The sequence below is a fragment of the Megalops cyprinoides genome, chromosome 15 (genome assembly GCF_013368585.1).
Source record: "Megalops cyprinoides isolate fMegCyp1 chromosome 15, fMegCyp1.pri, whole genome shotgun sequence".
NCBI classification, from domain to species: domain Eukaryota; kingdom Metazoa; phylum Chordata; class Actinopteri; order Elopiformes; family Megalopidae; genus Megalops; species Megalops cyprinoides.
Window position 1 is genome coordinate 33,166,821 of NC_050597.1, and position 15,459 is coordinate 33,182,279.

Genomic DNA, 15,459 nt, shown 5'->3' on the forward strand with positions numbered 1-15,459 from the left:
CTGAACCTCTAACCCCACCAAGCTCTTCATCTGCCGATGTACACATCAAATAGCTCGATCAACATAGCTAATTAGGCAAAACCTCGCAACACAGAACATCCTCACAAATGCTCTTTGGTTAACTTGTAGTTGATCCTTCGAGGCACTAGGTGTCCCAGTTTTTCTATTGCCAACATAACACTTCTTATATATCCTCTTAACTGCCTAGTTGCGTTGTTTGGCTTGACTGCCTATCGGTTGTATGTTTACAGTTACTTGCTGATGAGGTAGTGCTGGTCGCACCTTTTTGCATCGTCATTTAGCGTTATTTTAAATCACACTGTAGCTGGATAACGTGGGGGCCTCGGAAGATAAGGTGTCACATCGTTAAGGAAAACGCATTTGGAGAGAGGGCGAGAGCGATCTTCGGCACGCAGGCATGGCAGCAGCGACGGTGGTGGCGGAGGCTGATCCATCGGGTGCCGAGGGCGCTGCCGCCTTCGCCGCGCTCCACTGCTCGGGATGGAGCGAGTCTCAGCTCCGCAAGTACTCTTTCCAAACCCGGCCTATACCGAGACTGTCTCACACCGACCCCAGAGCGGAGATGCTAATAGACAATGAGGTATTTTCCCCCTCGCTAACCGTTTTGTTTTTGTATCCAACGTCAGCTAACCTCGCTAGCAAACTTCAGCGGCTGTTGATTGCAATGTAGCTAGCGAGCAAGGCTAATTCAGGAATCGGATTTCAACCCCTTACTCTAGGTAGTTAACGTAGTGCTGCTAGTTTTAGGTTTTAGTAAGCAAACCGAGTAGGTTTGTTGGCTATACTGAGACAAATGGAGTTATTGGTTTTAATTTGTGTTTTGACTTACAATATTTAGGATTGTTTGTCTAACTACCTAGACGGCAAGCTTTATTTTGGCATCTGCAGATCAGAGTGAGGTTGCTGACGTTAACTAGGAGGGTAAATAAATGCATCTCACGAGCTCCACGACAAAGGTGTGTTTAAGACGCACACATATTCACTTAACGCATGCCAACACCTGACCGCTTTGGAAAGTATATCGTTAACGTCGATATTATTGATAGAATGACAACAGATGCACCTGTGAGGTAGATGTCATGGAAAAGGATTACATCCCTTCATGGGGTTAACTGTTTTAACACAGTAAATTAGGATGCTAATTAGCCATAGTCATGTTATGGGTTTAGCACACATCACGCTGTAGTTAACAGAATACACGTCACTGTCTGCAACAAACCATCCTACATGGTATTGCCAATACAGACTATTAAGTGGATTAGTTGTTTTAGGCCACCTTTGCTTGCCGACGCTGAAATGAAGACACAGAATAGTCTTTTGAATCGTGATGTATAAACTGGGACGGTAATGTAGAACACAAATTCGGACACTAGTCTTGCGACTTGAGGGTTAGGCTTAATGGTTTGCATTCCGGGGGGGGGGGGGGGGGGGGGGGGGGGGGGGGGGGGGGGGGGGGGGGGGGGGGGGGGGGGGGTCCCTTTTTATGTGGGAGCAGAGGACTGCTCTAACCTGAATGATACGTTCAATTCCTCAGTATCTAGATAGTACTGCACAGTTGTCCCACAACTCTGACATGATGCTTTCAGCTAGTCTTTCAAATATTTTATGTTAACTACGTGTTTCATTAGATTAAGGTTGTGAGTGATACGTCAGTTACCGATATTTTGGTAGCCACAATTGGTAAAACTGCAATTTCTATTTGAATCTCTATTTAAAAACTGTTGGCACTCCAACTTGTTTGTTTATATCCACTGACAGTGAGGTCCCTTAAAACGCCTGGTTTTGGATGTTTAAATGGAAGCAACCACCGATGTGTTTCTGCTACACAGCCACAGTAATGTGGTGTTGGCGGAGCCTACTGTATGCCATAGAAAAGCAAATTACACACGGGTAGACCAGCAGTGCCTCAGAATCTCAGTACTCATGAGAAAGAAAATTTTCAATGCGCCTCAAGTGGATGGTCACGAAGACCATCACCTTCGGCTAGCTAGGTGATGCCGAACCCACCCATCAGCAAACCCCTACTTCGGTCTGTGTTCGTTGTGCAAAAGCCATCATTAATCAACACAAAATGCCATTTTCCCCTTTCATGCCACTCGGCGCTTGCTTCCGTCTTGCAGTGTTATTAATTCGGTGTAGTGTTTCTCAGCTCTGAGTTCCATTGCAGCAAAAGCAAAGTGCGGAGCTTCCGCAGTCCACGTGCTCGGGGAGCCTACGTTCCTTCTGTCACGTAGCAATCCCTGCGCGATCGCGTGCCAAATTCGCGGCGCTTGTAGTAACTGCCTTAAACAAAACAGGTGTGTGCGGTTTTGATGTGACATAACTTTACAAACCTGGCGTTCCAATGTGAACGATAGCGAAATGTTTGAAAACAAACAAAATACTCCATGTACAGTATCTTGTTTTAAATTGTCTATAAGAATGTGTAGACAAAGTATATTTAATATAATACTGTAATCCAAAATAATAATCCGTTGTATTATTTTTCATTTTGTACCAGAATGGAGAATAGTTTTTTGGTGGCATTAGTCAAACTGCATACATTGTACCGTTTTGCCTTTAAACTACAGTAGACATAATTTGTACTATCAAATAGTCTCTAGGGGGAAGCAGAGATTTTTCTGGATTTTGCTAGAAATGGGCATAATTTAACTATAGTCTTCCCAGTAGATGTTCATGCACAAATCACAGTCCGCGTTCAGAGTGAGCGTATGTGTCCGATGTAATGCGGTGCAATTAGGATTTGGTTTAAGAGCAGAGTTCCTGTGAGACTGCATGCATAGTAGTCCTAAAAGTAAACTGAAAAGATATGTCAGATAAGATTAACCTGCACACGCACATGCACACCCTCGGAACAATGGGCTGCTCAGTGGTTGTGGGAATGTTTGGAGGAAGCGGCTGCATCATACATGTTTGTTTAAGTTTCAGGTATAATAATCTAATTAAAATCCATGTGTGCTCCCTGTTTGAAATGGCAGACAGAATGCTTCAGTTTTTTCCTATTCTGTTTCCTGTTTTATATCAAGTGTTTGACTCATTTAATTGATTTATCAAAGTGAAGAATATGTATTATTAGGAACTGGTTCATTTTAGCCCAGAAATCGCTTTTACTTGACATCAGACTGAATGAATCATACCAAGAGCTGGATCTGTAATCAGGAAGGTGCTGGTTCAAAACCTGAGTTCAAATAAGGCCATGCTCACACAAATAACAATGCCTCAGATTTACCTTTTCTAGTTTGTAAATTAAGACAGCTCTTAAGATAATCATCCTGCATGCCATGTCATGTTGCAATGGCAAAAACTACCGGGTCTGATTCGAATCCGGGTGGGGGCTTGTGAGTGACGCAGGTTCTGGAGCTCAGGGACAGTTGATCTTTGCCTCTGGCATGCCAGCCACGTTCCGTTCAGCCTGTGGTGTCAATATGTCAGGAACTATGCAGTTGTACAGCACTGGCTCAGGCATGGTATTTCTGATGTGGTTCAGAAGGTTCCAGGTCATGTTACTGGGGCAATGGGACGAACCTGCAAATGTGGGCAGGTATCATTCACAACCAGTGAAATGATGAGCAGTGTCAAACACAGTGGTTGTGGTGCTGTGTACCATACTGAAATACACACTGAATGTACTGAATACATGAATACTGAATGCATGCATGTGATGAATATGTGCATATATTAGGTATATGTATATTACGTGATGTCATATTCTGCTGATTGGTCTGGTTATCACACTGTGGAATTTAGCCTTTGTAACCCTTTGTACAAATCGGGTCAGCAAGCATGAAAAAGTAGATAAAAGAGTAGATATAAAACAGTAGAAATAGCCTAGTCGCAGGGTGACAGTGTAGATCATTTAGCCAGCCATGTTTGTCGTAGTGTAAATACCTGGCCACGCTTAACTATTTATGTTGAGTTGAGCTGTTTGTAAACAGAAACCCTTATGTTCGAACTCTCCTCTAAATGAACCTGTTCTATTTTTTACCACCAGGAGCCAGTGGTTTTAACAGACACCAACCTGGTGTACCCAGCTCTCAAGTGGGACATAAACTACCTGCAGGAGAACATAGGAAGTGGTGATTTCTCTGTCTACATCGCCCAGAACCACAAGTTCCTGTACTATGATGAGAAGAAAATGGCCAACTTCGAGAACTTCGTTCCCAAGTCCAGACGCATAGAGATGAAGTTTTCGGAGTTTGTGGACAAAATGAAGAAAACAGAGGAGTTGGGCGGAGAGGAAAGGTATCTGCTTCAGACTGTTTATCTCCATCATTTATGGTCAGGAGTGCAGCATGTATCATACTGCACAGAACTGCATCTCATGCAGTGCCTCAGGAAATGATATGCTGCGTTCTTCTGGATTATAAGTACATTTATTTTTACATTTGGTCATTTAGCAGATGGTCTTGTCTGCTGTTGGCATAGCGGGTGCAAGAGGTTTGCAGATACAGCAAATGTGTTTGAAGATACAACATGAATGTTTAAATTTCAGTGTTTGTTGAACCAGGATGCAGTTACAACACACAAGTTTGGAAGTGATTTGGCAGTTCTGACTGATGTGGGGAGCTCATTCCACCCCTGGGGGGGGGGGGTTAGAGTAGAAAAGAGACATTAATGGGAAGATGGACCCACTCAGTGAGGACTAGCAAGGCAACCAGAGAAAAGAAAATAAAAACAGTTTTCTTCAGGGAAAAAAAACTAGGAGGAGGGATTTAAATCAAATCTCTCGAGAAGCAGCAAGTCAGTAGTTGTATTTGGCAAAAGCCTGTGGCCTTCACTTAAACATTTGTGGAAACCTGGACTGTGCCTGCCTGGATTGCACCACATGGGTGGCAGCAGCTCTGCAGGTTTGTTTCAGGCAGTGGAAAGTGTCGAGGCATACGAAATCTAAGTCAGAAAGTGAAACTGCTTAAGGGAATGACTAAGCACCTGCAGTACTAATGATTACTTTGACCTCCCATGCTCTTTGCTTTGGCTCAAACAGCCACACACTACAAGGGGAATATGTGCCCTAGTGGTCTCTGCTGGATGCCAGGTTCTGTCAATGACTTCTGCATCTGTCTCAGATAAGGAGGGTCAAACGTGTAGCAGTTACAAAATACCAGAATGCCATTTCAGTGCAGTCAATTCAGGGAATGGGCTGAAATTCAATTCATGAATTGCGAATCATCCATCATTTTCTGTGAAAATTTCTCAATTCATGTTTGAGTTTGAGTTCAGAAAGATACAGAGAAATATATGACTGTGTTGGAAAAGCAGCTTTTTCCTGTGGATAGCTGTCTGATATAGCATGCGAAGATTCCTCCTGTGAGCATGTGAGTGGATGATGGATTGAGCCCCAGAGTGGACATATAAAATGAAGCTGGAATGAAGCTCCTATGTGGCTGAATGCATGAATAGCTCTGATTGATCTAGCTGGTTTTAATAATTTATATTAACAGGGGCAGCTTAGATTGTGGGACAGGTGTAGCCCTGATTAGTCCAGTTCAGCAGCCACATTTTCATTGGTTGTGTCTTCCATGTCCATATCAGCAAGGTCAGGTCAGGCTGGTGAGGGTGCAGCCTATAGAGTGATTCCTGTCTTATGTTTGGTATACATTTTCAAACATGTTCAGTTTCAGCTGCCCCTTAAAGGGGTGCTTTTACACAACATCGCATTGCAGTTGAATTTAGCTGATATGTGACAGAATTGTTGGGCGGAGCATTTTTGCTGTATCTGTTTATTTGGATTGTTTCAGGGTGTACCTGCAGCAAACACTGAATGACACAGTTGGGAGGAAGATTGTTGTGGATTTCCTTGGCTTCAACTGGAACTGGATCAACAAGCAACAAGCCAAACGCAATTGGGGACAGCTAACATCCAACCTGCTACTTATAGGCATGGAAGGTACTGCCAAACCAGATTTGGTTCACGGCCCCATAGTCAGACTCACCCTCATCCCCATGTTCAGACTCACCATTGTCCCAATATTCAGTGTCACCCTCATCCCGATATTCAAACTCACCCTCAGGCCAATATTCAAATTCTCCCTCAGTCCCAAGTTCAAAATCATGGTTAGCCCAATTTTCAAACTCACCATTAGCTGGTAACCAAAGGCAGGTTCACTGTTTACCCCTAGCTGGGTACTGAAAACAACTGATTAGTCAAATGCTTTGAGAAGGGTCTGGCTGCAGGCTCCACTGGTGGGACATGTCCTACCAGTGGAGGTGGCAGTCAGTAGAGGTGGAAGTGATGTAATGTGACGTGTTTTTTTCCGTGTTTTCCAGTGGCCAGTCGTGTTCTGAGGCTTGAGACTCTCGGTTTGCCTCACGATAGCCGATATTTTCAATGTTTTTAATCGGAGATGAAGAGTAATTGTGCTTAATTTGTATTGATAGCCTGGCTAGCCATGTCATGTCTCATGTAGTTGCTGGCTAGACATGAAGGATAGTCTCCAATTTTTTTATCAGTTAATTTGGGGAAAAGGAGCATAGTCGCTAGCCTAGCAATGTTGCTTGCCTTATGCGTTTGTAAGGTTGTGTTGTTGCATTATTATTATTGTCATCGCTATTGTGCTTACAACTCCTTTCATTTTAAAACATCATCAGCTAACAAGCCGACTAATTGCATGCTTTTGTTAAAGTGACGCTTTGTATATGGTGCCCCCCCCCCCCCCCCCCCAAATGATGCTGATGTTGATGCTAATGTCGGTCTGTACTAGAATTGTAGTCTCATAAACCAGCATTTTCAAAAACCACAAGCAGAAATCAGCTTTATTAAATTGCAGCGGCACTGTCTGGGAAATGCAACTTTGCAATGTCATTGTTGTTGCTGTGTTTTCCCAGATGTTTCGCTAACAACCTAATTATCTGCATGCTTGTGTTTAAGTGACAGATTACTGACATGTTTTCCCCAATTGTCCATGCTAATAAAATGTCAGTCATTAGTAAAAGTAATTTTGATTGGTAATACATTTTGATTGAAATTACGATTTAAAGATTTAAATGTTTCCCCCTTTTCTGTATAAACACTACTCTGTTCTGTGATGTTCTCTTGAATGCTTTTGTTTGCCTTAGTCACCAGTTGACATCCAATATTGCATTTATATGCCTTTGAAAATAGTGTGTTACATGTTAGATATTCTCATTTATTGAAAAGTTAATTAAATGATGGATTTTAGTCTTTGAAGTAAATTATAAATGACAGTGTCTAAAATCTTAGGCATAACACTCATGCAGAATGGTAAAATTGACTCTTTTTCTTTTGGTCCTGTTGTGCAGGGAATGTGACTCCGGCCCATTATGATGAACAGCAGAACTTCTTTGCACAAATCAAAGGACACAAGAGGTGCATCCTGTTTCCTCCAGATCAGTTTGAGTGCCTCTACCCCTTCCCTGTGCACCACCCATGTGACAGGCAAAGCCAGGTAAGGCCCTCAGTGCGTAGGCCACAGCTGTGGGAGATGCCTGATGGGACCAACAGACACTTCCTCTTGCATGAGTCTGTTGTCTTTTATCATGCAGTACTATTATTTCATTAGCTGGTGTAGGCCGAAGTCATGTAGGCCTTCGTTGGAGCATCTACCGTCGCTGTGACTGAACCTCCTTACATTTAGGGAGAACAAGAAATAAACACTCCATGACATTACATTATCGTCATTTATCAGATGCTCTTATCATTTATCAGAGCGACTTACATAGGTTAGTTTTTACGTTATCCATTTATACTGCTGGATATTTACTAGGGTTGCAAGTTCTGTTGCTTGCCACTACACCACATGGTTATATAACATTAAAGCTCTTATTAGATAACATTAAAATTCCAGCTGCATACAACTGCTGCTTCATTTATCAATTGGGAAAATGACTCACTTTGATTTCTCACCTGTCACGGCTGGCAGCGGGAAGTAGAAAATCTATGCCAGCTGAAGCTCAATGCCTTAGGCAAAAGGGCTTATACTTGCCTACACAGTGACTATTCATTTGGGTGTGGTGTAGTGTTTAGGGCACTGGTCTCAAAAGAAAAATGTTGCCGGTTTTGATCCTGGGTGGCGTTCTACTATTTATCTTAAGCTTATTATCTTATATATCTTATTTATCCTAAGCAATAAAGCGAACTGTGAAATGGTGTATTTTCTGTGCAGATTAATAATACAGGGTACATGCGATTAATGTTTCTGCTGTGCTAAAAGTAGTAGCTCGAAGATAAGCTGAAATTCCACACAATGCAAGTATGGATGTTTTGTCGTTGTAGGTTGATTTTGAAAACCCAGACTATGAGAAGTTTCCGAATTTCAAAAATGTTGTTGGATATGAGACGGTCGTAGGCCCTGGAGATGTGCTGTACATCCCAATGTACTGGTAAGAGGTGTTTTTCCCTCATACAGAAGTAACTGAAGTCAGTTACTGATTGCAGTGCTTGTTCACCAGAATATCTCCTGAGAAGTGTTAGTGTGAGAAGTGGAGTGAATAGAGGAACAAGGAAACAAAACAGGTAGTGTGTGTCTCCTTGATTAACAAAAAGGATAATAAAATTGAATATCACTCATCAATGGGTTGAAGTTCCTGTGCTGTCTGTCCACTCTGCTTTCATTCTTTCATTCAGAAGCAGTCAACTTCAGACATTGGCTGCCCAGACCATCCTGGGAATAGCACAGTATTACAACATAACTAGTTTACCATATCAACCATTCATACACTTGAGCTTTGAATCTGTGGATCCAACCAGTAACTGAATAGCCCAACCATTGGTGCAGTTTTGCGGATTGACTTTTTTCCCCAAACATGGCCTGTCTCAAATGTGACATTGTTTTGCTTTGAATTTAGACAGGGTGTCTATGACAGGGTGTACATTTTAATCAGACTTTTAAAGTCAGAGTGGCTGAAGGCCAGTTGTTTCAGGTCCTCTTTCTTGCTTTCTTTCCTTTTTCTTTCCTTTTTTTATATCCATGAGATATCAAAGTCCCAATGGATTACAGATGTTGTAAATCAGTTTAAAAAGACAGTAGTTGGTTGGTTGTCAAAGGTTTATCAGGATTTGTGAAACAAGCTAGCATACAGACCTGGTCATAGCCTTGGGAATGTGTTCTCTCTACAAGAGGATCCATGTCTTCCACAGAGCCTTCTGCAGCCTCTTGGCTGCCTGCTCTCCAGGAGCAGCTTCATTCTACTCCAGTCAATACAGCGCAAAGCAGAACTACAGCTTCAGTCTGCACCAGTGAATACAGGGGAAAGCAGCAACAGTTTGTCTGCTACAGTGAATACAGGGAAAAGCAGAATCACCAGCTTCAGTCTGTTCCTGTGAACACAGGGCAAAGCAGCAGTAGTTTCAGTCTGCTCCAGTGAATACAGCACAAAGCAGCAGCAACAGCTTCAGTCTGCACCAGTGAATGCAGGGCAAAACGGCACCACCAGCTTCAGTCTCCTCAAGTGAATGTAAGGCAAAGCAGCACTGCTGTCTCACCTCTGCTTTGAGGCCATTGGAACAGCACCCTGTCAGAGGATTCACTCTTTTCCCACACACGTCTCGTAGGAAGATGTTTTACTCAGACCTCTCCCATTACCCCTTCCTGTCTATAACCATTGATATCCCCAGAGGGGTGTGCACATGCGTGGATCTGACATCTGGAAGAGCACACAGTGGCAGTATGGGGAGATAACCATGAAAGTAAATTACAAAATAATATCGGGTTGGTTAATTTGACTTTGCTTGAAGGTCAGACATGGGGGTTTCATATTCATGATTTTGGCTGTGTGGTTGTATTCTGCGACAGAAGAAAACTAGCTACTTTGCTTTAGCATCAGAACCTCCATTTTTGTGTGTGTGTCAGCCTGGTTTTATGCACCAATGGACAGGCTCTTGCTTCCCTTCAATGTACATGTTTGAGTTTTTACGTAACAGCTTTTGCACGAAGGGGTGGAAGAGGTATGAATTCACCCAAACCCCCTGGAGCTGTGGCTGTGAAGGGATGCTGATTTTAAATGTTCTGGGCTGTAAAAGATAACCAAAAGTAGGTTGTAATGGTTAATGGTGCTGCCTTGATTTCCTCAGATCCTCAATTCAGTTCAATTCAATTTTATTTGTATAGTGCTTTTTACAACAAGTTGTCACAAAGCAGCTTTACATTGTTCCCAGGCCTGAGACCCCCTGAGAGCAAGCCTAAGGCAACAGTGGCAAGGAAAAACTCCCTATCAGGAAGAAACCTTGAGCAGAACCGGGCTCATGGGGGGGGGCCCATCTGCTTCTGGCCGGCACTGGGCAGATAGAACAATAGTAGTTAACAGTAGAGTAATTATAAGAATGTCTCCTAGGATGTCCGGGTCTTGGAATGCAGTTGGCTTTGATGGGCAGGGCAGCGAGGTAGCAGGACTGGAAAACGGGATGAGGCGCTTGGGCTACAGCTCCGGACAGGAGCCCTGAGCAGGGAATAGGAAGCAAACAGAAAACAGTGGTTAGTGGATGATAAGAATGGCAGGGATGTAGAACAGAGAGGCAGGAGAGGAAGGGCAGAGAAAAAGGTGTGCAACAAGGAAAGACCCAGGCAGGCTAAAATTATGGCAGCATACCTAGGGGACGGGAGGCAAGGGACCGGCATAGTCATGAGGGCGACCCTAAGACAGTCAACACCAGATCACGGCACAGGGTCCATGAAAGCAATGACCACTTAGTCCACCAGAGACTCTATGATCCACGCCAGCACCAGGCCATGTCCCTCAGCTGAAGGATTTACTATATAGATATGTTTTGAGCCTAGACTTAAAGGTGGAGAGAGAGTCTGTTCCCCGAATCTCAGAGGGTAAGCTATTCCACAGGAGAGGGGCTTGATAGGAAAAGGCTCTACCGCCTACAGTAGTTTTGCCCACTCTTGGAATGGTGAGAAGCCCGGCATTTTGGGAGCGAAGGGCTCTCTGCGGAAGATATGGATGAAGAAGGTCATTAAGATAGGGGGGGGGGGCAAGCCCATTTAAAGCCTTAAATGTGAGTAAGAGTATTTTAAAAATGATCCGGTATTTAATAGGTAGCCAATGGAGAGAGGCCAGAACTGGGGTGATGTGCTCAAAGCGTTTAGTTTTAGTTAAGATTCGAGCAGCTGCATTTTGCACCAGCTGAAGGGGTTTTAATGAGACGTTTGCACATCCTGACAAGAGGGCATTACAGTAGTCTAATCTGGATGTTACAAAGGCATGGATTAGTTTTTCAGCATCGTTAATTGATACGATTTTCCTGATTTTAGCAATATTTCTCAGATGGAAGAAGGCAGTCCTAGAGGTGTTAGTTATGTGAATTTCAAAGGAGAGCTCGGGATCAATAACAACACCAAGGTCTTTGGTGGCTGCACTCGGGGCAAGGGAGACACCATCAAGGTCCAGTGTAAAATGAGTGAGTTTGCTCCTGATTGAATTTTGGCCTATGACCAATATTTCGGTTTTGTCCGGGTTGAGGAGGAGAAAGTTTCGGGCCATCCAATTCTTTACATCTGTTAGGCAGGCCTCCATGTTTGAAATATTCAGAGGGACATCGGGTTTGACTGATATGTATAACTGAGTGTCATCCGCGTAACAGTGGAAATTAATGTCATGTCTACGGATGATATCGGCAAGAGGCAACATGTATAACGAGAAGAGCAGAGGTCCAAGCACAGATCCTTGAGGTATACCATATTTTACTCTGGAACGAGCGGAGGATTCGTTGTTGATGGAGACAAACTGATATTGTTCTGACAGATAAGACCTATACCAAGATAGGGCCTGTCCACTTATGCCAACCAGGTTTTCGAGGCGGTCAAGGAGGATACAATGATCGATGGTATCAAAGGCTGCACTTAGGTCTAGTAGCACAAGAAGAGAGATACAGCCATTTTTAAGACATTTGAGTTTCGATAGACAGTAGTAAATAACAGAGTAATTTTAAAATGTATCCTAGAGAATGTCCGGTTCTTGGCACACAGTTGGCTTGATAGGCAGGGCAGCGAGGTAAATGCCACTTTCTTTCCCATATTGAGAGTTTGTGCTGGTGGAAAGCTTATAAGGTGCAATTGCTGCCTCCTAGTGGTTGGAGGGTGGGCCTACAACCTACCTATAAGGGTAGAGTGTGTTCATTTTAAATTTGACACACTGACAGCTGGGGATGGCAGGGGATCTTCAAACCTGTGTGAATTTGTGCAGTGATGATGACACTCACAAGGCAGTAATGTGCTGTTCATGTCCTAATTAGTACTCTTGCTTTTACAAATGTTATAGGTGGCATCACATTGAGTCCTTGCTAAATGGGGGAGTGACTATCACTGTTAACTTCTGGTATAAGGTATGTATTTGCTTTTGTTAAAACTGGTTGCTTTCCTTTATATGCATAATATGTTCCAGTATATTACATTGAAACATTACTGATACAGTGATGTATTCAGTATTAATATATACATATAACACAAGTGAAAGCAGGGCTGGGCGATACAGCCGTCACGATATATCGAATAGCTATTTTTAGCGCAATAACAGTTATACCTGGTATGTGGCGTTTTTTTCACGTATTTTCCTCCCGTATTGTTTTCTCTTTAGTCATACCTGATGCGGGAGCATACCTCCAAAGTTCAGTGAAATGCTTCTGGGGCAGAAAAATATCACCTGTATCTATATGTTGGGTAACTTACCTATTAGCTTTGAAAAACACATAGCATATGTTTTCACTCTTTATCTTTGTAGCCATGTGTTTCTGTCTACCACATGGAAGCAGCATAGTGCTGTTGCTGTGATATCAACATTGAACAGATACGAGCAGTGGCAGCGGGTGAGCTGGAAACAGGGGAAGTCCAAACACTACCTTTAAACCTATCATTACTTTCAACCTGTTCCCCTTTATCCTCCTTGATTAACAGTAAAACAAATAATTCACAGAATAATCGACACCAATCGCGTAATTAGAATAAATGATTATGCTCGCGAAACACAGCAGATTGTCTGAAATTGGTGTGCTATTGTGAAAGCTACAGCATGAGATTGTTTAATCAACAAGGATGGCAATTTGAATAATTAAGTGGCAAGTAATCCCAAAGCTTTCTCTTAAACGTTTCACATTTCACAATAACGTTTAGAACACAGACCTCACAAAAGCTGTGATGTGTCATGAGCATTTAACGTAATTTAAATCGATAAATGGCATCCTTGTTAATTAAACAATCTCACGTTGTAGCTTTCGCAAGCACACAAACCACAGACAGTCAGCGGTGTTTCGCGAGCATAATCATTTATTCTAATTACGGAATTGGTGGCAATTATTCTGTGAATTATTTGTTTTATTGTTAATCAAGGAGGAACCAAGTGGTGATACGAGTGGTGTTTTTTCCCCAGGAAGCATTTCACATGGCCTCGGAAAACTGGAGGTGTTCTCAGGTCCAGTATGACTAAAGCAAAACCAACACGGGAAGAAACCTAACCCCACATACCGGGAATAGCGTTATTGTGCTAAAAATAGCTATTAGATATATTGCGACTGCTATATTGCCCAGCCCTAATTGTATTGTAAATATAGAGTACCTCTCTACTCCTGACACTCACCTGGTGCTTGTTTGCCATCAGTAGTATTGCAGTTTTGTTTGTAATTTTTGTGTTATTATGGTCTGTAATTAGTATTAGTATGTTAGTGTTAGTATTACATAACATGTTCATGCTCTTGAAAGTATTCTGGTTGCATTTTTCCCTCAGGGGGCTCCCACTCCAAAGAGGATCGAGTACCCACTGAAAGCGCACCAGAAGGTAGCCATCATGAGGAACATAGAGAAGATGCTGGGAGAAGCTTTGGGGGACCCACATGAGGTAAAGACTAGGCGAGTGCCAGACGTCCCAGTGGCAGTCTGGTCGTCCTCTCATTTCAGGCTACAGCCCAGCTCTGGGAGGCTCCACCTTCTGCCTCATTAGCATAGGGACACAGCATGTCTGTAAAAAGGCAGGAAAGCAGTCTTCAGCTGGAAGCAAACTATGTACAAAGAAGTCTGTAACCCAAGGGTATTTTGTCTGCATTGAATGCATCAGACAGATTACCATGGTCTTTTCTTTAAGAGTTATCTAATCTTCCCTGTTCCTTTGTCTTTCTTCTGGCAACAGAATCAGTGCTATTGGACATTTATTTCAGTGCAAGTAGAAGAGGTCTCTAGCTCAGGAGAAATGTGTGGCAATGCAGAGATTAAATAGGGGAGGGGGGCTTAGCGGGCTTCCAAGCTTGTGTTTGGAGTTAAGGAAATTGTGGTGGAAACACTCTTAGTGATGCAGAGAGTTTAAGAATGATTCACTTCACTCCTCAGGAGCTTGGAATGTGACTTTAGAATGATGTTTGGGAATGTCTGAGAACTCAGTGAAATGAAGCACACATGTGACACTTACTTATTGGCTGCTGCCACTGCTCCCCTGTAAACTGAGTGAAGAGAGCCATAAAAGTCCCGTCTAATTTGTTTTCTTATTTAAATGCCTCCTCTTCCTCGTTTTATAAAGGAATTGATACATAGATACTGTATGTGTATATAAGAGAATGGTTGATTCATTATAAGTAATGTAAGTTGTTGTTAATTAGCTGCATTAATATGATTATTTTTATTTCATATAGCTGAGCTGTTTGTAGGCATTTGTGACTAATGAGACTTCTGCTTACTTTTGTTATATATATATGTCTTATTTTTGTGCTGTTGCCAGGATGTATCCATGTATGTACAGATATGTCCTGTTTTGTACATATATGACTCTGCCTATGCTCTGAGTTAGAGAACTACAGTACTCTGTACTTCTCTCCATCATATCTTGCAATAAATGTTGATCCTGAGTGAAGTCTCTGGTTGGCCAAGAATTATTCAACATGTTGGCTGCCCTGGTCTAGATTCACCTGGTCTGTCGCCATGGTTTACATTGGGGAAGTTTTGGATCATATTGCTTATACACACATATAAAAAAGGGAAAAGTAGGTGATGAGCCATTGAAAGGTGTTGGACACTTCTCCAAACTCTATAAATCCTCCTAAGACATTTTTGTATATTTTTTTCTGAGGATGATTTAAATTTAGGTCATTTGCTTCTTAGCATCATTTTAACAGCTGCTATTTTACATAGTTTGGTCTTGTTTGAAACATGCAGTGTGTTATTTTTCTGGGTTAATTTTTAATGAATGAGTGGAGTGTAATGTGAATTTAGTGTGATTAACTGGATTTGTTATTAATGAGTGGATGTTATGATTAATGACATATTTCTTACAATGTGAATTCTGATTTTATAATGCATTAACAATATGTTTCTTACAATGCCAATTCTGATTTTGTGACAATATGTTTTTTTTCTGTTTCTCAGGTTGGGCCTCTGCTGAATATGATGATGAAGGGCCGTTACAATCAAGGCCTCAGTTAGGGCCCCGGGGAAGAGGAAGCTCTGTGTGTGTGTGTGTGTGTGTGTGTGCGCGTGTGTGTGTGTGCGCGTGTGTAAGTGC

The 15,459-nt window shown here is 42.5% G+C and overlaps 1 protein-coding gene across 1 annotated transcript; it reads left to right on the forward strand.

The window, feature by feature from the left end:
• Positions 1-218: 218 nt before the first annotated feature.
• On the forward strand, positions 219-15,459 carry hif1an (hypoxia inducible factor 1 subunit alpha inhibitor). Its single transcript, XM_036546603.1, has 8 exons — positions 219-601; positions 4,013-4,263; positions 5,760-5,908; positions 7,282-7,427; positions 8,255-8,361; positions 12,241-12,304; positions 13,699-13,809; positions 15,324-15,459. The coding sequence occupies exons 1-8, from the start codon at positions 419-421 to the stop codon at positions 15,378-15,380; spliced, it is 1,068 nt and encodes a 355-aa protein (XP_036402496.1). The 5' UTR covers positions 219-418; the 3' UTR covers positions 15,381-15,459.

Excerpts from the sequence above, each read along its gene's own strand:
- hif1an (XM_036546603.1), top strand. The coding sequence starts at position 419 with ATGGCAGCAGCGACGGTGGTGGCGGAGGCTGATCCATCGGGTGCCGAG. Across the intron at positions 602-4,012 it reads AGATGCTAATAGACAATGAG|GAGCCAGTGGTTTTAACAGA; the intron begins GTATTTTCCCCC and ends TTTTACCACCAG. Across the intron at positions 7,428-8,254 it reads CATGTGACAGGCAAAGCCAG|GTTGATTTTGAAAACCCAGA; the intron begins GTAAGGCCCTCA and ends TTGTCGTTGTAG.